Source organism: Salarias fasciatus, chromosome 23 (assembly GCF_902148845.1).
Source record: "Salarias fasciatus chromosome 23, fSalaFa1.1, whole genome shotgun sequence".
Lineage (NCBI taxonomy): Eukaryota > Metazoa > Chordata > Actinopteri > Blenniiformes > Blenniidae > Salarias > Salarias fasciatus.
Genome location: NC_043766.1, coordinates 31,269,266 through 31,290,660, shown reverse-complemented (window position 1 = coordinate 31,290,660; position 21,395 = coordinate 31,269,266). Strand labels below are relative to the sequence as shown.

Below are 21,395 nucleotides of genomic sequence, written 5' to 3'. Positions count from 1 at the left end.
AATGAGGCAGGTATCCGCCACCTCGCCGTGTACAGCGCAGCAGGAGGAAAGCGAATATGACAGATACATCCAAGTGTGTAATGATTCGTGACCGTTCAGTGTTTCTGCAGATGCACAAATGAGAAAAACACACAGATGGTGTGTGGAGAAACAAAATTAAGGAAATATCTCCTCAAGATTTAATTGACTCTCATTTCTCATGCAAGTAGCGATATAAACCTTCTACGGTGTCGTTTTTGGAGATCATTTCGCTCAATTGTAATACAAGTAAAACACAGGCAAAACAGACATTGCATTTAGCAGAGCACTTCATCAGCCGGCTGCTGGCAAAGTGTGGGTCAGGTCACAGCTCCATTCAAAAGCTCATTTTCCAGGACATTTCAGATGACAGTGAGTAATATGTTTCATTTGCAGGCGTCTACTTTGGAGATGAGGAATTAAAAAAACGGAAAAAAAGGTACGCGGACCAGCTCCACTCAGTTGGAGTGACACGAGGCGGAGACGCGGTGAGAGGATTGATTATACAGTAGTGTGACGTGTGTGACGGTTAAAAGCAGCTGCGAATCAAACACTCATCCGTGGTGTAGTACAGTGTGGGCGCAGAGCAGACAATAGGCCGAGTGAATGACAGAGACACTCAGTTCAGACTCGATGTACCTGAGAACAATGCCAGCTCCTGCAAAAAGATCGAGTCACTTCTGAAAGAGGAACTCGCCGGCGAGTGGAGCGACTGTTACCATTTGGTTCGAGTGCCGCTACATTTCTCCTCACCAGCATCCACTCTGAAACTTGGAATAATAAATGACTAATTGGCGCCGGTTGGCTGATTGCCAGACGATCTTCAATAAGGACAAATTTCAGGCAATTTCATTTTCATTTCACTTTCATAAATTTTTCCAGGAATAATTTATGATTTTGCAACCAATTAACTGTGACAGATTTCAGATGAAGCGGCAGAGTATCCGGCCACATGAATAGAGGACATCTGTAAGAGTAGAAGCATTGCTGGAGTAATCCTTGGAAGCACAAACTGAGAACAAGAGTCTCCATACTCTACTGACAAATTCTGTGGTCTTTCGTTACACGTTTGGTGTTTGTAGCTTTATATTTTCAGCAGGTGCTTCGATATTATATTATGATTTACTGATGGGGGCTGATTGTTTAGTTTTCATGCAGGTTTTGACTTGCAGAAGCTCAGTTTAATTATTAACACTTAAACGGTGGGTGGATGGATCTGGAACATGAAACTGGTTCTTCTCCTGGAGAACTCCTGACTTGTGGTGTTCCTCAGGGTTTGTTTCTGGGTCCGTTTCTGTTTTCCTTGGTGCCTCTTGCATATCTTACAGGAATCCTTACAGTTGAGTTGTGTCCTATATCATTTCAATGTTGACGACATTCAGTTATCATGTTTCAAACTTGACAATGTGAACTAAATGTCAATGTTTCTGGAGTGAATGAACTGTGTGAAAAGACTAAATGGCTGAAAAAACAGACATTCATGGCAGCTCATGTCAATTATAACATTACGCAAGGACCTGGTCTTTGATAATTTGCTGATAAATCTGAAGGATTAGTCTCAAAGTTTGAGTCTAATTGTTTCACCATCTAAAAACATTGCAAATAAGCACAGACCACTTGTCTCCACTGAGCCACAAATTATCATCAGTGTTTTGATTTATTCTATGGACTCTATGCACAACTTCACCACTTTCTGAACTTCAGGAGGCTGCTTGTTACCTGTCTTTCGTGATAGGACGAGCTGATTAATGCAGGTGTCCCTGACCTCTGTAACCACAACAGTAACGGTCAGACACACCTGCATTAATCAGCTCGTCCTATCATGAAAGACAGGAAACAAGGAGCCTCCTGAAGTTCAGGAAGTGGTTGAGTTGTGCATAGAGCCCATTACAGGACTACTGTAAAAACCTATTTCCTGTCTTGTACACGTTTGAACCACCTCCAAGTGGTTCCAGTTAAAGCTTGTGTCCGGAGTTTCCGTTCGTTTCCAACATATGTACCATTTTTCAACAGAGCTTAAATGTGTTCGTCTGGTTCGATACTACAATATAATATTAGCATAAAGCAATATAAAAATTTATTTATGAGCTCCGCCGTCGTCTCATAGACCCCCATGTTATCCGAAAAAGCGCCGGTCAGCTTCAGCCAATAGATTTCGAGCTTCTGCCTTGTCGCGCTGTCAATCAAAGCGTGCACGCAGCCAGAGAGCACGGCCGCTCGCCCAGCAGAGGTGAGTTAGCTATGCAGCAGCCGCCGCGCTTACCTCGGATATATCCATGGTCTGCTGAACATCCACCGTAAACAGATAAACGTGTCGGATGCTGCGGACTCGGAGGCTCTCATTTTCATCCCACCGGTAACGCACGTGCACAATTAAAGGGGCGTGGCTTGGTCGCTCAGAAAGCAGAGGGAGGGCGGAACCTCCAGACGGATTAAAAAAACCTCATTCTTTCAAAACTGCGGACACGAGCTTTAAGCTTCAGTTCGAATCTCTATATGTTTCAGAGAGACACGGTCAAACGCTTGTTCATGTGAAAGAGCTTATTTCTTCAGTGCAACACTGAGGTCTTGAGAGGGTTTGCTTGTCGTTTCTTCGTCCAAGTGTCCTTGAAGGAAGGAAATAAACCCCAAGTAGCTCAAAGTGGTGTGTCAGCTTCGCCAGTGGTGAATGTGACAGATGATGGCATACAGCTTTATGCTACAGGGTCTTTCAGCCCTATAACTGTGTGTGTGTGTGTGTGTGTGTGTGTGTGTGTGTGTGTGTGTGTGTGTGTGTGTGTGTGTGTGTGTGTGTGTGTGTGTGTGTGTGCTTAAGAGAGATATGAGACATTTTGGACAATTGGACAGTCCACATTGGGAAAATTGTCACATGTTCAGGTTAGATGCATTAATCCAGACGTGGAACATGAGATGTTTTTGCACAACAACAAAGAGAAGTACATTATGATCATGAAAAACACATTTTCACTGATAGCAGAAGTCAAACACAAGTGTCACATCTAAAAGTTAACACACGAGCTTCATCGTGAATTCTGTGGACGTTGGCATTCAGTTCAGTTTGAAATTCTCTGTCACCACCTTGATGAAAGGTTAATCAGCCACTAATCCTTTGCTCATTAGCTACATCTGATTGAAAGTTGGGATTTAGGAAATCGGTGGTGGAAGAGCATCGCTGCGACTGTCCTCGGTCATGTTTACTTGTAAATGTGAGCGAGCGCGGTCATGCCCGTTCCACCGCCTGCCAGCGCCGCCGCTGCTGTGAGCGCGGGTGGCGGACACTCTCAGTGGCAGAAAGCCAGCAGCTCTGGCTCCAAAGCAGCTGAAGATGAAAAGGGATCCACAAAAGAAATATGCAAAGCGCTCATCTAAATCCTCCCAGATGACTGAGACGCAGCGTCCAGCCACTGTGCATCTGGAAAAAAAAAAAACCCCACTTAGGAGCTTTTAAATCAGCCCAAGGTCTTTGATGTGCGTTTGCCTCCCCGCATGTGAAGAAAGCGGACATGAATATGTATCACATTAGCTTATGGAGCGCATTATTCAAGCTCAATTCCAAAAGGTTACATTTGCACCATGTTTTCTCACAGGGGGATTTCCCCCTGACCAAAGGCGGACATTTAATTTACACTTGGACGATATCAGTGCTTACCCTTTCCCACATTTGCATCCACACACTAATCTTTCTTTCATAACAAGACCACACAGAGTCAATTTTCCAATAACACTCTGATACATGATGCTAAGGCTGAAAGATACAAACTGCCCTCTCTGCATATTGATAACAGCTTGACTTGCAGTGTAAAACAACTCTGGGAGAATCCAAGGACAAAGATATCGCCGTCTTGTTTGGTTTGAAAGAAAGTACAGAGGAGAAATGTGGATTTTTTTCCCCCCCTTTTTAATAGGAATGCAGCACATGAATATATTTATTTTATCAGAGAGGACCACCAGAGGATCCATGCCCTCACTGACTCCCTGACTGATAATGACGCCGTGTCAGGACGCTGACTGCAGCCTGCATCTGGTGTGACTCAGGAGTTTCCACAGCTGTTCACAGCAGAGGCGGGACGCCGCAACTCAATTACCACAGTCACGCTGCAGCCGTGCATTCTGTTCTTCATCATAGCTGCTGCAAAGATTTAACCAGATTAGCAAAGCCTGAAACTGTATTTAGAGTTACACCGTACATTCACACCAATACTATTCCATTCATATCTTATTGGATCAATTCACAAGCACGCCACTGGCACGTGGGAGAAAACTGGACAATCTGGAGAAAAGTCAGGCACAATGAAAACACATGAACTGTCTTTAGACACCATTTACACAACATTTTCAAGTGAAAATGGAAAGTTTTGGTTGAAAACACGACTTTTTAAAAATGCTCTGGCTACATTTCTGTCTAAATGGGGGAAACGCAACTTTTTTTGAAATCGTAGAACACAGGCACACTAAGGTCGTACAAAAATTGTTCTGCACATGTGTGAGGAGGACTCGTTCAAAACAATGATAAGCAGTAAATGGATTTCACATTGATTTTACATAGCACTTTTCCACTGCATTAAACAATCCCCAAAACACTTTACAATGTTAATGACTTTCACCCAGTTACACTAATGGCAGCAGCTGCCATGCAAGGCACTCAATCTGTCAACTGGGAGCAGTCTGGGGTTCAGAGTCTTGCTCAAGGACACTGCAACATGTGGATATAGGGAGTCAAACCCACAACCTTTTGACTGATTATTTAACACTGATATTTTAAATTGTAATATACATCGATATTGGCTGATGAAATTATCATGATCAGACTTCTTTCCCAAATCGCCCCGCCCTATTTGAAAGACTTTGCAAATGTGAGATACATTTCGATTTATTGATAATTTAAAAAGGTGTCAGAGTTTCAGAATGTTTAATATAGGGACAAAATTTACAATATATCGATATTTTTTCTAAAATTTGACACAAAAAAATAAAATACTGTTAATATTTACATAGTGCTAAATATTAGATAATAGACTGTGTTAAAATATTAGATTGAAGAGTTGCTACATTTCCCTACTTCTCACCTGCTTGGAGCCTCTCTCACTTTAGCCGCTCTATGGCCGCCTGAGAAGCCGACTGACACTTTTGGGTGACGGGCACAATTTGCAGATGAAAAAGCGGATCCTTAATTGGCACATATATATCTTTCCAGTTCATTTCAGTCACGCTGCCCCATGAAATCAATATGAAAATGCTGAAGAAATGACTCAGATCAGTTGAAAAAGGTACAAATGAAGAAGAAAAAAGAGAACATCCTTTGCCATAATACAGCACAGAAAAGAAGGACGTGAGTAAGCCAGATAATTAAAACTATTTACTAAATAAAATCAGATGCTTTTGGGTTTTTTCCAGAGATATCGTCAATGCTACTCTCCTTGCTTCCAGAGCAGGCAGACTTGGCACACAGTGAGGTCTGGATTTAAATAGGTTCACCCCCACGATCGCAAAGCTAATATAGTCAGTAATATATCATCCCACGTTAATAAATATCTTCCTTTCAGCTTCAAACAGAGCTGGCGCTAAAACACGACATGTGCAACCAATTGGAACCGAAACTGTCTCTACCAGCAGACACTTCCTTTATTATTAATATTCTATTAGAGGATGTAAAATGTTATATAAAAAAAAAAATGGGTAAAAGCAAAGAACATGCAGGTCGATTCAGACAGCTTGTTAATGAAGGATCATTTTACCCTCATAAATGTTCATCCTTCAAAAGTTTCACTTGATTTGAAAACTTGACAATATCTGTTTTGTGCATTTTATCTATTTTTGCCCACGTTTGAGATGAGTTGGTTTGATTTCACACTCATTCTCCTTGGGCATGTGTGGGTTTTCTTCAAACACTCAGCCTCCCCCCCAATAAAACATGAATCTGTGACTGATTGGAGACTGAATTGGTGTAAATTGCAGTGTTTTTCCATGGATGATCTACAGATAATAGAGTGAAGAGAAAATCTGCACCAGACATCATTCAATACTTTTCTGCAGATTAAAAAAAAAAAAAATTTTTTTAACATTTTGTTGTATTTGTGGACACAATACAGAGAGAAAGGATGAGTCTTGAATGTCGTATAATAATTTTGAATATTTTACTGTATTTTGTGTATTTTCAACCTGAAGGCATTTCTAAAACTGCTAAAAGTTAATTTGTGTTTAGTGAAATTACTTTTTTTTTTTTTTAATTAATGAACTTGCCTTTCTTTGCACTAAAAACAAAGGGACTTTTGTTTCTTCTTCTTCTGACCCACTAGAGATTAAAGTGGCCTGTGTGCTACTAATCATGTGAAATGCATTTGAGGCCTCTGATGTGTGAACAGATACTCATTAATTATGAAAATTCTCAAAAAACAAAGGCCGTACGCCACAGAAAAAAAGTTCTTAAAAAATTAGCGGCATATTTGAGGATGCGATATTAAAAACTGTGCACGGGGCTCAAATGTGAGCAATAAAGAACCGCTTTGAATCTTTGAGAACTCCTGAGCTCAGTGACGCTCGCACAAACAGCTGGGCAAAATCCATCTTTCTGACAGAATCATTTCCAAAGCCCAAAGCCCCAACCGGGCTCCTGGATGCACTTCTGAGCTGCACCCGCCTGGGAGTGTGAGTGTGTGTGTGTGTGAGTGTGTGTGTGTGTGTGTGTGTGTGTGTGTGTGTGTGTGTGTGTGTGTGTGTGTGTGTGTGCGCGCAGAGCACAGAGAGAGCAGGAAGATGAAGTATGAGTCAATCGAAGCAAAATCTGAGGCATGGCACAAGCAGTCTATACCATTCAATCACATATTCTGTCCTAGTTTAAACGGTAAACGTTCTCCTCTTACATACTGCGTTTCCGCAGCACTTAACACTGTCATTCACATTCACTCCTTCATGCTCGCCATGCACGGCTGCCATGCAAAGTGCCTGACCTCCATCGGAAGGAGCTCAGGGTTCAGCGCTCTCAAAGATGGCCAGCACTACCAACTGAGCCACAGTCGCCCACGTTAGCGGATGTAGGAGCTGGTCACCTGCTTGGCAAAGTTTCACTGTCCCTGGATGAGTCTGAGACAAATGGCTCATAAATCTTAAAATGTGACGACAGCAGATCCGTCAGAGGCAAGTGCACAAGCTGCCTCTTAGCAATGCATGTCGGCCATGTTTATTTGGGTGTAAACATACTGTGGGACGATGCCAAATCAAAAGATTAAACCCCTGTGGCAATAGAACCAAACCAACTTGACCTTATGTTTGCAGTTCTTTGCAGTGAAGGAGACCAAAAGGCTTTTTCCTTCTTTTTAAATCAAGACCTAAATAATACATTATTTCTCTTGTAGACACATGAATCCTGGTAATTCTATTCTCCTGACATCGCCCCATGAATTATCCATCCTTTCCTCCCTAACATCCGCACGGATCTTGTCATGTTCTGCAATTCTACATCCTGATCATCTAACTTCACAGTTTCTGAGCCCTTTGAAGTCTGATATTCACACTGTATTATTGAATTTTCCAACGCTGCACTATCTTGGTACCCTTAGCCACTCCACAGATAAAAGGACGCACAAATTCTGATTGTGTACACTGTTCAATATCCTATTGAGCATAAAAAAACACTCATGCAAGATGCACAGTGAAAAGAAAACACTGAAAATCTAATGTTTAAATCTTTAGGAAAGCTTTACATCACAGACCTGGACGGATGGATGGGTGAAATTCATCCTCTTTTTCTATCCCTCAAACCATTTTCTACTTGAAAGGCAATGGCTAAAAGAGCTGAGCTGAGTCAATGACCCGTCTCTCTCTCTCTCTCTCTCTCTCCCTTTCTTTCACGTCTGGTTTTCACAGCGATGTGTTTCGTGCTGTCAGTGGCGTTTGTGCATGAGCACCCGATAATATCGAATGGATTCATTTCTCTCAACTCTGATCTGAAGTTACTGAGAAGTTGCGCTGGAGTGGCCGACGTTTCCTTCTTTCTGCCTGCAGCTGCACAGACAAAAGATTCCCATTGCCTGAGACACAGAGCCACACACACACACAGTGTGTTTAATCAAGCTGGGATTAAAATTTATTTGGGGAAAAAAGCCCAATGAGCCATAAGGACTGAAATCATTAGAATAAGTGTTGGAACTTGGAAACCAGATAAATCTGCATTTCAAGACGAGCTCAAGACGACCAGCTTACCTGTAAATAGGATCCTGCATCACCATCATCTTGCTCTCATCCCATGTCCACTCCTTCTTCTGTTGAAACGACACAAAACCATTCATTAGCACCGCATTCATTTGTGACTGTGCGATTGATATGTGATCAGGTTTTGTGTGTGCGCACTTTAATAGAATATTTAGATATTCATGTACATTACTTTTCCGTTTTCCCCTTCGATTGTGCGTGCGATCAAACCTTTCAGTTTAATGCCACATGCCCAAATGTCAACACACACAAGCACCCTGGAATTATTCATATCGATTTCTGTCTCGCAGAGTGCTTTGTTGACTCGGTTATTCAATCACTCCTATCTCCAGTCTTTCACTGCCTCCGCCATACTCGGGGACGTAAATAGATTGCTGTCCGTCATACTTGACATTTCAGTTTTCAGAACAAGGAGATAAAAAAAAAAAAAAAAAAAAAAAAAGAAGGAAAAAAAAAAGCAGGTGGAGGTAAATCATCCATCTATTGGCTGGCCTCTAACTTCGTCCTGTCCATTAAACTGACACAGAGCTTCCAATGATGGTTTCAAGTGTTGGCGATCGCAGAGTAATCACACACATCCGCTCTGCGTTGGTGAAATGACCACAAGACAGTTACAATACGACGAGGTGTTGGTCTTAACGTCAAAAAATATCTCAAGAGTCAAGAAAAGTGCATGAAAACACGATTTAAATTACAATTTAATTTCTCCTTTTAATGTAATTCATGAAAACACGTGCACGCACACACACGCAAATGATATTTCACATGGTCAAACAGTGGCACTCAAGAGCAGTCAGCCTTTTATATAAATCCTGCGAGGACATGTTCCTATGTTGAGACTTATTTAGTTCAATACAAATGGACACTGTGGTGCGTACAGGGCTTTTCAGGTGTAAATGCCACATACAGGTATTTCTTTGCAGTGATTTTATTGAAATATCTTTACACATTTCTCTGGAGGGCTGTATTTTAATGAACGCCTTTCAAAGGGTTCAGGATCCCCTTTACAGAAAGCACAGCTGTTTTACTTCCGTTGAAAAGAGCAGGAGCATTTTAAAATTGTGAAAAGGCCACATGAATCGTTCCCAACTGGCCAAACTATTACCCACCCCTTCGGGGCAGAACTACATCACAATGATGGCTACGAATTCAAAGAAGGCAATGCTGAATGAATTACTATGCATAAATTGTTAATAATTCACATTAAAATGCAGTTATTACAATCAACACCAAATTCAAATGTGGTTTAATTGATCCTGTTAGTTCAATGACCCCAAAAACCGTTAATATATTAATATTAGGGCTGGGCACGTTAATGTGTTATTAACGCGTTAACGCACTGATTCCTTAACGCCGACAAATATTTGCATCAGGCGTTAACCTCCCCCCCCCCCCCCCCCCCCCCCCCCCCCCAGCTGATCGTCCAAAATGCACACACAGCCGAGGCGCTTTCTGTAGTGAAACACGGTCCATTCCTCACTATTCGCCATTATGAACTCGGCCGAATTATAAGAAAAATCACGAGTAAAAGGCTGGTATGAGGCACAAACTGAAATACGGAGCGCAAATGTGACAAAAGCGAAAGTGAAACTTAAATCGCGTCTTTTGCCGGCGCAACGTTTCAGCCCGCTGGGCGGTCTTCAGGCGCTGAAAACACGCAAAATAAAGTTAATTTCCCTTCAACACACAATCTGGCTTAATGAGGCACAATTCAACGTGACTGAATGTGTCCTGTCTTCTCTGTACAAACTTCGTTTTTCATCTGCTCTGCTCTTGCTGGTGTGTGTGTGTGTGTGTGTGTGTGTGTGTGTGTGTGTGTGTGTGTGTGTGTGTGTGTGTGTGTGTGTTGGGGGGGTCGGGGGTGGCAATCTTGGTAAAGACTTGGTATTTTAAGTTATTATAAATCATATTTGATGAATTGTAAAAATATTATTGTAAAATATGCTTCTTGCAAAATTCTTGCAAAAAACATCTTCGCTGTCTCCGGCTGCGGGCAGGATGATCATTACAGAGTACTTTTGAATTCATTATTGTAATTTGCGCATAATGCGATTAATCGGGGGAAAATTATGCGATTAAACGCGATTAAGAAATTTAATTGTTGCCCAGCTCCAATCAATATTTGTGACATTTCTTCCTGACCACAGTGAATGGGAAGGGCTCCTGCATGAGGCACAAAAGCCACCATTTCCCTATGCTGGGTGTAAAGAATGAATGGATGAATCTTATATTGCATCCATCTATATCCGCTCTTTCCAAAATGAATGTGACAGGAGATGGAGCCTGTCCCATCTGCCACTGGGCAAACGACAGGTTGCTGGTCACCAGACATTTTATGCTCCAGCAGTGTAATCATGAAAGTTATTTCAGCCTGTTGGATGGCCGACGCCACAAAACCCGAGTCTCTGCTGCAGAAACCAATCAGGAGCACAAATCAGACCTGAACTGAAAAAAGCTTTGCTGTTGCTGTTGGAAACCAAACACTGAGCCAGCCGCAGATTCAGTCATTACGCCTGTGATTTCTAGCTTCCGTCCACAGTTAGCACCGCATGCATCCATGTTTTAGAGCTTGGCTATCTGATGATGCTTAATGAAATCGCCATGGGTGTTGACGTTAAATATTAACGATTTCAGTCCTCTGTTCAGTCAATCACCGGCTCATTCCTTCTCACACCCAGAAAACTCAGTTAACGAACTCTGTTGATGGAGGAAATGAACAAAACAATCATTTGAAGGCTATTTCCAGAGACGGTTTAGCTCTGACTAGCCCCTCCACAGCAACACGCAGGATATTGATGTTCGCCCTGGTTTACAAAATATCAATAGTTGCTATGTTACTCGCACTTCACAGAACGCAACCTCTATTAACTTCAGCCAGAACCGGCGCTGCATGATTATTTGCTTGAATAAAACACAAAGCCGCTGCAGTTCATATCCGTCCAACAAGCAGACAGATGTGGAGTGAGAAGCAAAACGTAGATGAAATCGCATCAAAGGTTTTCCCAGCAACGCTGCGCATAGTCCAAGCAGCCAAATATGAGAGAACAATGCAGAAGCTCAGAGAGAACTAACCGGGCTTTACAGACGTCTGATAGTGACGAGCGTGGGAATGACAAGATGCCTGCCGTATTCCGTGTTACAGCCGATGCTGATCTTTAATAAACATCAGTCGTTATGACTCATATCATCAACTTCTGTACAGATAAGGAGGATTCCACCATCAAATGCGTCAACATGAACAGTCTATGAAATCAGCCAAGATTGGAATCTGAAGTGATTTGAGTCAGTACAGCTAAAACCGCATCGCTAGCATGATTAATCCTAATTTAAAACTGATTCAGTGGGCTGATAAAATGTGAATGTGCAGAGCTTTTACAGCCAATTAGAAGTCGTCTGATACCGATCAGCCATGAAACGTTATGACCACCTATCCGTCACTGTTCGGTTCCACCTTTTTCTCTGAAAATGTTCCTGCGCCATTGATGAATGGACTCCGCTACACCTCTGAGGGTAAACGTTGATAAAGATACATGAAGTCCTGGACGATCGTTTCTGCAGCAGTCCCTACAGACACTCGACTGTCTACAGATCTGTGGGATTTGGAGGCCAAATCAACCAATAAAACAAGTTATATTAATCAAACCGATCCAGTGCAATGCATCTGAGAAAAGCCACTAACGTCAGTGAATGCCGTTTGCATGGAATTAATGGTTTGGTTAGTGTTTCCCGAGCTATTATTTAACACCCAGAGTCTCCAGTCTTGTGGAGACATTCCCAACAATTCTGTCAATGAATTTTCCAAATGAAAACACGTTTAACGAGTGTGTGACAGTTCACCGTCCTCCACCGTCTCTTCCCCAGTGAGTCACTCCAACAATTGTGCGTCACACGGTGTGTGTGTGTGTGTGTGTGTGTGTGTGTGTGTGTGTGTGTGTGTGTGTGTGTTATAAAGCAGCTCCTAATAGTCAAGACCGGTCTCAGTGTGATGTTGGCTGTAAATTGCCGAGCATTGAAAGTTTGAAGTCAACAGCAGGGCTAAAAGGTAATTGGCTGTTTTGTTTTATTTTATTTATTTTAAGCTGTAGTTTCAAATTGTGGAAACTATTTAGAGCAACGGAGTGCTGCTACAGTGGCACAGAAAAACGTCCTTTACTACCTACAATGGCTCAGGCAAAATGTTGAAATACGGAAGGCTAGACTGCAGAATTTAAACTAAATACTTTAAGAAAAACTTTAGAGACACAAGGAGTTAGGTGTTCTCATTCAAATAAACTGGTTACTGAAGCTGGCATTTGACAAAACAGTCATGATAGACTATATTTACCAAGTTTATTTGTTCTCTTGAAAAAAATAAATACATCCGTTAAGACAATACAATTCATTATTGATTTTTTTTTTCCTTGTTCAGCTTATTTTTTGTCAGGTGCAATGGACATGGACATTTATTAACAGATAATCAGTTTACCAAAGTTGTGTTTTTCTCCATTTATACAGAGACTGCACTGGAGTGTTTCAAAAACAGGGCCTGAAGCTCGGTCGAGAAAACACAGCAGGCTGTATCTTTGTGGGCTGTTGTGTTTTTCATTCACTCTTCATTGTGCTCTTGAATAAAGCATTGTGATATTCGGGTTACGGGGAGGTTTGGGAGCCCCCGGTAGGTAGGCAGTGTTTTTAGGCTTCACATGCCCCAGTTACTAGCTTTATCCTCGGATAGTTTAACTGATACTGAGCAGCTCTATTGTCCAGTTGCTGGAACCCTTAAGACTTTCAAAACAACTCTGAGGACTCGCTGTGTAATTTCTCACCCGCTAACAGGTGAAAGGAATCGGCGTTCACTTCACCTGTCACTCATCACGGCAGTACGGCAGACCGGCGAACGCCGCTCCTGAAAGAAGCGACACTCGGAGCAAAGGCACGAGGGGTCGGCAGTCGACACGTCATTCATTTTGGAGGAGTCTGCGCTGCAGAGCTGTCTGACACTTTATAAAACAGTGACTGGTTTCAATTCTTCAGTGCTCGAGACAAAACACAAAATTCATTGCCGCCTATTGCTACACACATCCACTGGTTCTCCTCCTGTCAGACCCTGGTTAAGCTGACACGGCTGTCAGTCTCACCACACCTGAAAGCAGAACCAACTGTCTGCAGTTTCCACCGGGCTGCCTTCTCGCCGTTTTCTCCGTCTTTAAATTCACTCCTCTCTCCGTCTCTGCTCTTTCATTGGTTTCCCATCCCTGCCGAGCCCTTTGTCCTCTCTAACAATCTCCTCATTCTTACAGCTACCTGCCCTCTAATTAAGAAGGCGATCGATCTTCGCCTTCATCCACAAACAGAGATACAGGAAATGAATCGGCACGGCTTTTTCCAAAGGTGACTAACCCAATGTCGCGACACTACAGGGACTTAGTCTCCTGCAGCTACCGATGATATCTCCAGTCTGCATGCAGGACCTCCTAATGGAGCGAAACACTGCCGGTATCTGCCGTCTGAAAACATACGGCCCTCAATCACCATAATCCAAATATATGATCTAGTTCATCCGAACATCTCAAAGGAATGCTCTGGTTTTGTCTTCGTTCGACTGAAGATATTCCCGTCATGCCAAGATATTCAAGTCATTGTTGTTTTCTGTTTTTGTCTTCTAATTATAACCTCAATGTATTTTATAATATCTCACAGCCTCAGCTTGTTTATTCCAGTTTTATGCATCCACAGCAAGATATTTCCATGTGTTCTAATAATGAGGGAGAGCGAGAAATGAAAGCCTTTAAGAGCTCTTAGCTTAAATGCAGACTGACAAACCATCTCATTATCACAAGAACAGGCCCATGTTTTTCTCACTGTGGAACATTTTCAAATGATGCAATCAAAATACATTGAATTTACCCATGAAGGAGAAAAAAAGTAACTTACTTTTTTCTTTTTCCTCAAAGTAACCTTCACGCCATCCACTGACACCACAATGTTGACTTTTTTCTTCTTGATGTTCTTCACCTTGAACTCATACTGTGGAGAGAAGAGACACAGGCAGAGCTCCATCAGTTTCACCATCATTTAAACATCCTTCGGTTAATATACTGTATGTTTGGACTTCTGGTGAGTTTGATCAGTCATGGCAAGAGGCAGAAAACAGTACAGAGAATCAATATATTTTTCCACTGTTAAATTCACATTTTCTACAGATTATCTCTTTGAGTAAAGACACTTCAAAACTCATCTGGACATTGACTTAAAATGTACTTGTTTAAAGACATTTTTACACTGACAGATGAAAAGAAAAGAAACACAGAAGAGGAGGAAAATATGAAAAAGTAAAATGCCAAGAAGACAAAGAATAAGAAAAGCAGATGAAAAGTATGAACACAAACATAAAGAAGAAGATCAAGAGGAAAAGAACACAAGACAATTAATACCAATGAGATGAGGAACAAAAATCACATGAAGACAAAGAGGAAGAATAAGAACAAAACAAAGAGATGACAATGAGCAAGAAGAACATAAGAACAAAGATGAAGGATTGAAAGGACAAAGTAAAAGAAAAGAAAGAAGTAAGAAGATGAAGACAGTTAAAGGTTTGCTGAGGTGAACACTTTCATCCCGGAGACTGTCAGACGACTATCAGACCACGTCTGGTTCATCTGGTTTCACTCTGATATTTTTGCAATAGACACAAAAGAAAACAACGAAGCACAACGTTCCAGCTTTTGATCATCAGCGCAGCCAATGCACTTGTTATTTCAAAGGTAGACGCAGCATCCAGCTTTAAAACTAGGAAACTACAACTGACACCAGCTTCTTGCAGATATCTACACTGAGGTACGGCGCGTTGCAGGAAAAATGCCCCTCACAGCAGTCTGATTGTCAGTTTTCTCCTGCGCCGCAGTTTAAATTAAACGCCATAAACCAGCTGGAGCCCGCTCGCTGGCCGCCTCCACCACCTCCAGCCGCGAGCTGTCAGACAACACCAGCGCAGCCGGAGCTATATGGAAGCACATTGTTTACCTATCAAACAGAGGGCAGGACCGACAACACTGCTTCACTGCTGCAGGGATCCTGCGTCTGCGTGCACGGACGCTCGCAAACACGGCCAAGCGACGCCTCCATAACTCTCCGACCGTCGCCACCGTATTGGTAGCATTCTGAATGAGTGGGAGGTAATTGAGTTGTATAGCACCACATGTCGCGGCGCGCCGCCGCAGCGCCATCTGTAAGTGTGTTTCTGACCGTCAGCACTCTCCCTGGGTATTCGTCGTGCCTCAATAGGGGTGATGCATTACCGTGCTTCCGCTAAAGGACTTTCATTAATGGTTCGCAGGGCAGAAAGTCCATGTAAATAAACACGAGAATGGCAATTCTGAGATGCTGCTCGAAGTGAACCCTGGTCTCAGGTATGAGATGCTCATGGGAAATCTGTTCGGTGTGGGGAAGCGAGAAATCGAAACTAAAGAGGTGAAGAATACAGCGGTGCCGAGAAGAGATGCTGTCTGGATGAAGCTATGCTCAACTAATGATGCAGACTCACTCTTGTAGCCCCAGCAAACAGTAAAAAAAAGGCAGCCATATGTCAAATTTAGTTTTAATGAAGTTCCTTCAACTCTCAGAGGTGACCTTGCACAGTCACCTGGGGCTCTTCTGAGAGCCGGCCAACAATCTGCCACGTCATACACAGCTGCTAATAAAAACATACTCAAATTCTATTTATTACGATAATTGTATTTCATTACATCTAAATTAAGTCTGAAAGTAGAAGTCGAGTTCTTCCACCTGGTTTTCAGGCAACACTGTGGAACTTTAAAGCAACTGGTTTCAAATTATGACTCGGGCCTCCTCTTTGAAGAATTTATGAGTGTTGTTTGAGGGACGCCTTTTCCAAGGAATACAATTTAAAAAAGATAATCTGATACTCATATTAGTGATCATATTTGTATAACTGATTTGTGACTGCAACAGAAATCAATAAAATGAACTTCAGTGCAGAATCGGAGGAGAAGACGGTAGCTGCATTTACACTGCTAGTCTTGATGTTCAGATTCTGTCAGATTTTTTGACTTTTATCAAGTGACCTATACCTGATTCTCATGATTACACTTGTTCACAACATCAGAAACACTGAGCTGTATACTTGGAATTTTCACAGACTTCCTACAAGAAAAAAAAAAAAAAAAAAAAAAAAAAAGCTCAATGGTCGCAGATTTGAGACGTTAAAGATGCAATGTTAATAAAATCTGGTCAGGCTGGCTACATGGCGGTCGCCTTGCCACATATCAGATCTGATCTCAAAATATTTTCCTATTTATAATATAATATTGTATTATATATAACCTCAAATGACCAAGAAAAGCAGATTGGATAGACTGTTGTCACAGTTAAAAACTCAACAGAGTTCGTGACCCTTGACACGAGAGCCAGAGGGCTCATCCCAACACATTCTGAAAACCCCTGCTTCAGATTAATGCTGTTCTGCCTTATTACTCATCCTCAAGCTCCTCTTTGTTCCCATGCTCTGTGACTCCATTAGAGTAGCTGTTCATCATTTACAAAAGCAATTCAACACTTTGAATACGGATACCTTTATTGACTTTTGCGACTCTATTAAAATTTCATCAACACACAGTATTGAGAACCACTCAGATTTCTCTGAATTTATCAGAAACCGAGGGCTGCGCCCTTGACTCAAATCAAGGCACCAAATCAAATATCAATCTGTGCATTGAAATATTTCCCACCTGCACGGAGGCAAGGTGAATCCGCGTGTATGAATGGCGGCAATATAATGGAAGCGACCGCGGAATGCATAGCACGGCTCCGCTAGCGTCACTCTGTGCAGAAAGCAAATGGAAAAGATTCAAGAACGACTGGGCAGGGACCCAATGTGCTCCTTACTGTGCTTAGCGTACTAAAAACAAGCCTGGCTGTTGGCGTGTCTGTTTGTCGAATGTTGAACAACAAGTGTGAGATCCGTTTGCCAAGAGCTCAATGAGGCATCTGCACTAAACCCAAAGGCTCAGCTGCTGCCGTCCTGCTCCGAGAATCGAGTGTTACAGGTCTACAGTCGATTAGTCAGGAGTGAAAACCTTATGGGCTCAATCTAAAGGTTCCGCAGAGTGTGAGGACATTTGGTCAACATCCATTTTTGCCATTTTAACAGCAGACTGCCTGCACGATGTTGGTTTCATGATTCATGGTTCAGTGAAGCAGACCCAACCACTAAAATCTAAATCTGATAAATCCAGGATCGACTAAACGTCTCTGCTCCTTTTGAAGGCAACATAATGAGCTGATACAACTAGACCTGACCAGTTTAACAATAATTTCACTAAAGTTTAATCTAAGAAAATCACCAAATCATGTCTGTTATTCCACGAAGTGGAGCTGAAACACCTGAAATCTGAGTGCAGCAGGGTGAGACCTCTGCACAAATAATGTTCCTTTATCATTGCTGCTTATATGTTCAAGTGAACTGAGTTCATTTACAAGATATTTGAACAATACTGTGCATGTTTACATGCTGGTCAAATACCTGAAGGCATTGTTTTTCCACAATATTTGATTTCAGGGTGCACTCACTCATCTTTTTTGGTGGAAAATCTGTATCCTTGTTATTAAATTGAGAGAAAATCAAGAAGGGGAAAAACTTGACATTACATGTGTCAAACGAGGACTTTAAATATATTTTTCCCCCGAACACCATCTGCTAATGACCCATAATAGCAACTAATTTTCAGCTTCTGTAAACAGTGTGATGATAACGGGAGATAATGTTTTCTGAGGCAATTTTCAACAATTAAGTGTGTGATGTTAATTAAAATGCCCAGGCAGAAAATAACAATAATAATAATTGTATGACTCTTTCACTGAGGGATTTTTTTTTTTTGTCTCCAATTGCAGTCGCTGGACCTAATTGTCCCTTTCAGAATATCGGGTGTGAAAGTGGTGGTTTTAAAACTAAACACATATAGTTCTAGCTTACGTAGATGTGTGAGTGGGTTCAATATGATTCAGAGGGAGACGATAATTAAATCAGAGGTTTGTAAGTAAGATTACAGACAGAGCAAGAACCACGGTTCAAGATCAACGCATAAGTTAAATCCACTACTCAGAAATACGAATCCATTAGCCAAACTCGCTTACATCCTTTGGGTTGTGACACCGAGAGGCTGCTTCACGGACAAAAAGAGACAGGAAAGCATTCACGCTCAGGAACACTTTAACTCATGGAGAGCCCAGAGGAGGCCCAAGGACACTTTCAGGAAAAGGAAAAAAAAAGAAAAAACAGCTCTTCACAGTGCAAGAAACAACAGGAAAGTCTCAGGTTGGAAGGCTGAAGTGACACAAAACGCAGCAGGTGGGCTTAACTCCTCACGCTCGTTTGCTCATTTTCAGCTGGGGTGCAAAAACTACCCAACAACACCGCAAGCAAGTTTAGTTTATACGCTCGACACTGGAGTGGGGGAAAAAAAAACAACCTAAAACAAAGTATGACAAAGAGAGCTGGAAACAAACTTAGTGAACGAGTCCTGGTGAATATAAAGAGTGTGATTTAAACATCTACTGAAGTCCCGGCTCAGCTGGAAGAATAAAAACAGCAGCAGACGAAAAGGAAGCAGATCTCCCGAACGTGATGAGGGAACGGTGACAGACCTCACATTTCCACATGAAACAAACAAAAATGGCGCATTTCCATCTCCTGTCCTGTGCTACTTTTTATTGTCTGGATGGCAATCTTCTGTCGAAGTCGCCGTGATGCAACTTCAACTGCAAGCTTTCTCGAAATTCCAGCACGAGAAATCAGTGGTGAAGAGCAACAAGTCCATGCCTTGAAGTTGACCACACTTGACTCTGGATAATTCGCTTCATTTGTACAGGTGGGAAAGCTCATCTGCACTCCGGTGCGGACCAAACCGGCCAGCGCTGCTGCAGTTTGTTTACGGCGGGGAAACGCTGGCGGGCTGTACGGCGGAGCAAACACAGGAAGTGAGCCACACAGAGACAGAAAGACAGTGGCGGAGAGTTTGTGAAACAAACAAATCCAGCAGTGCTAACCCGGGGAGGCTGGAAAAGAAACAAAAACAAACAAAAAAGTTCAGAGAATTTCTCGTCGGCAGATGTGCAGGAACATACCGACACACACATGTTCAGGTGACTGTGGCCACCCAACACATCAATGATGCTCAACGCATGAGTGTTTTCTAAAGTTGGGGGTCAGCATGAGATGGATTTCCATTTTCAGTCCTGGAAAATCTTTGAGGTGGATTAGTTTATCCTTATTTTTTTGTCTTTTTAAATAACGGTCTGCATTTAACTGAATTAAAAATGTTCCAATCAAGCAGCTGTCGTCGCTGCGATCTTTCCCTGGAAGATTCTGGTGTGAAATATTCCAAAAAAACGGTTCCAGTTTCAAGAAAACTAACCTGCCACTAATGAACGAATGAAAGGGTGGACGAGGCCCATTCAAATGGATTCATGATCGATCACGTGCATCAACGAATGAGAGGATGGAAAAAATAAGCTGGTGGGACAGTGTATGGATCTGAGGATGGATGCACATCCATGTTGTCGCCCGCTGCGCTGCATGTGTGAGATCTGAAACTGAAACCCGCTTGATTGCATCATTGACCTCTCCGGGAGCGATTACAGCCGCAGCGCAGCACATTTCACGCAGCGTTTCACCGTCTGAGTGTTCGCTGCACACGGAGAAACACTCATCTCTATAACAAGCCCGTCTATTCGCGTCCCAGGCCGCCCGGTCTCTGACTGCACGGCGACCCGCCGCCACACACCCCTCCTCCCGGCAGACGCAGCAGTGATATGATGCTAAACCTGAGCAATACGAGGATCCGTGAGAACTGCCATTAAAACACGTGCGCTAAAGAAACTGCTGCGCTGGAGGATTTGCATACAGCACTGGAAAGTTATCGGGTTCCTGTTGTCCTCAAAAGCAGCACCTACAACTCAGACAAGGTGCCGAGGATGTTTTAATGAGCGCAGATAACACCGTTATCAGCACTGTTTATGCCATTTACAATAATCCAAAGTGCATCCGCTCGATGAGGCGTCTTAAAAAAAAAAAAAAAAAAAAAAACTGTGTTCATTAGTTTGACTGCATTTTCAATAATTTTCAGGGGAATGTGAAGGATTGGAACTGCTGATTCACACATAACTCTGAGCTGACGCAGTCCTCTTATTTTTCCAATTAAAAAGTTGTATAATAAAAAAACTGTTTAGACAAGCTTTTAGTGACAATCAGCAAACATTTAGGAGTGAAACTGAAACGCCGTGCACCAGCTGGCCCTCCGTCTCCTTCACACTACGAGCTGGTCAGAATGAAATGGGTCACATCAATATTTCCCTTTTTTTTTATATGGGATCTTATAAAATAGCAAAAGTCCCTGAAAGTGACATGATGGCTCTCTTGTGAGTTCTTCTGAGCCATAACCCAGAAGGCACACTGCAGAAAAGCTTCTCCAGCTCTGTTCCTGTTTTCATTCAATCCCTTCAGGTAAAACAATTAACCAATCAGGCTCATTATTCACTGATTAATCAGAAGTCAGGCAAGAAACCCACAATCAAATTCTACTTTTGGAGTGGATTCAACAGCTTCCTTCAGCTAATGAAAATTTGATTAGCATTCATCATGTGACCCGAATATCAAACTTTGGTCCTTTTAGACGCATGTTTGAGCCGTTTTTCTGTTGTTGTTCTGTGTACAGTGAATCCATTGAGGAAAACCATTCGCGGGGTTTCAAACCATCAGATGAATCTACTAACCTTAACTTAGATTTTTTTTTTTTTTTTTCCCTCACTCTGAACTTCTCCATAATTCCAATGTGAGGCTTGAAGCTCAAATGTAACTTAATTGCACATTAAAGTAAATCCTTTGGACCATTCATCCGTCTCATGTCTACAGTTTTCAAAGTCAGCGGACGTTGGAATTAATTTTCAGAATTAAGGGATTGTGGCTACTGACGATGCAGGTGTCAAATTACCAACATTTAAAACTGCAAGGAAGAATATGTTAACGTCCTTCTGCATTGATATTTGTCCGAAATACCAGTGTTTGTTCTCTCGCGTTGTGTTGGTATCTAAATATTAATACGGAGAACCGAATATTAATATATTAATTGCACTACTTTTATTAAGCACAATTTTGTAGGGAAAACTGTAATTTT

At 42.1% G+C, this 21,395-nt stretch overlaps 1 protein-coding gene across 2 annotated transcripts in view; it reads right to left on the bottom strand.

The window, feature by feature from the left end:
- Positions 1-21,395, bottom strand: part of nos1apa (nitric oxide synthase 1 (neuronal) adaptor protein a) — a 200,774-nt gene that overhangs the window by 102,482 nt on the left and 76,897 nt on the right. For both annotated transcript variants that reach the window (XM_030082958.1, XM_030082959.1), the window contains exons 3-4: positions 14,140-14,232; positions 8,218-8,276 (exon numbers count right to left, since the gene is read on the bottom strand). In XM_030082958.1, coding sequence (XP_029938818.1) covers positions 8,218-8,276; positions 14,140-14,232 — 152 coding nt within the window. The remainder of the gene's footprint in view (positions 1-8,217; positions 8,277-14,139; positions 14,233-21,395) is intronic.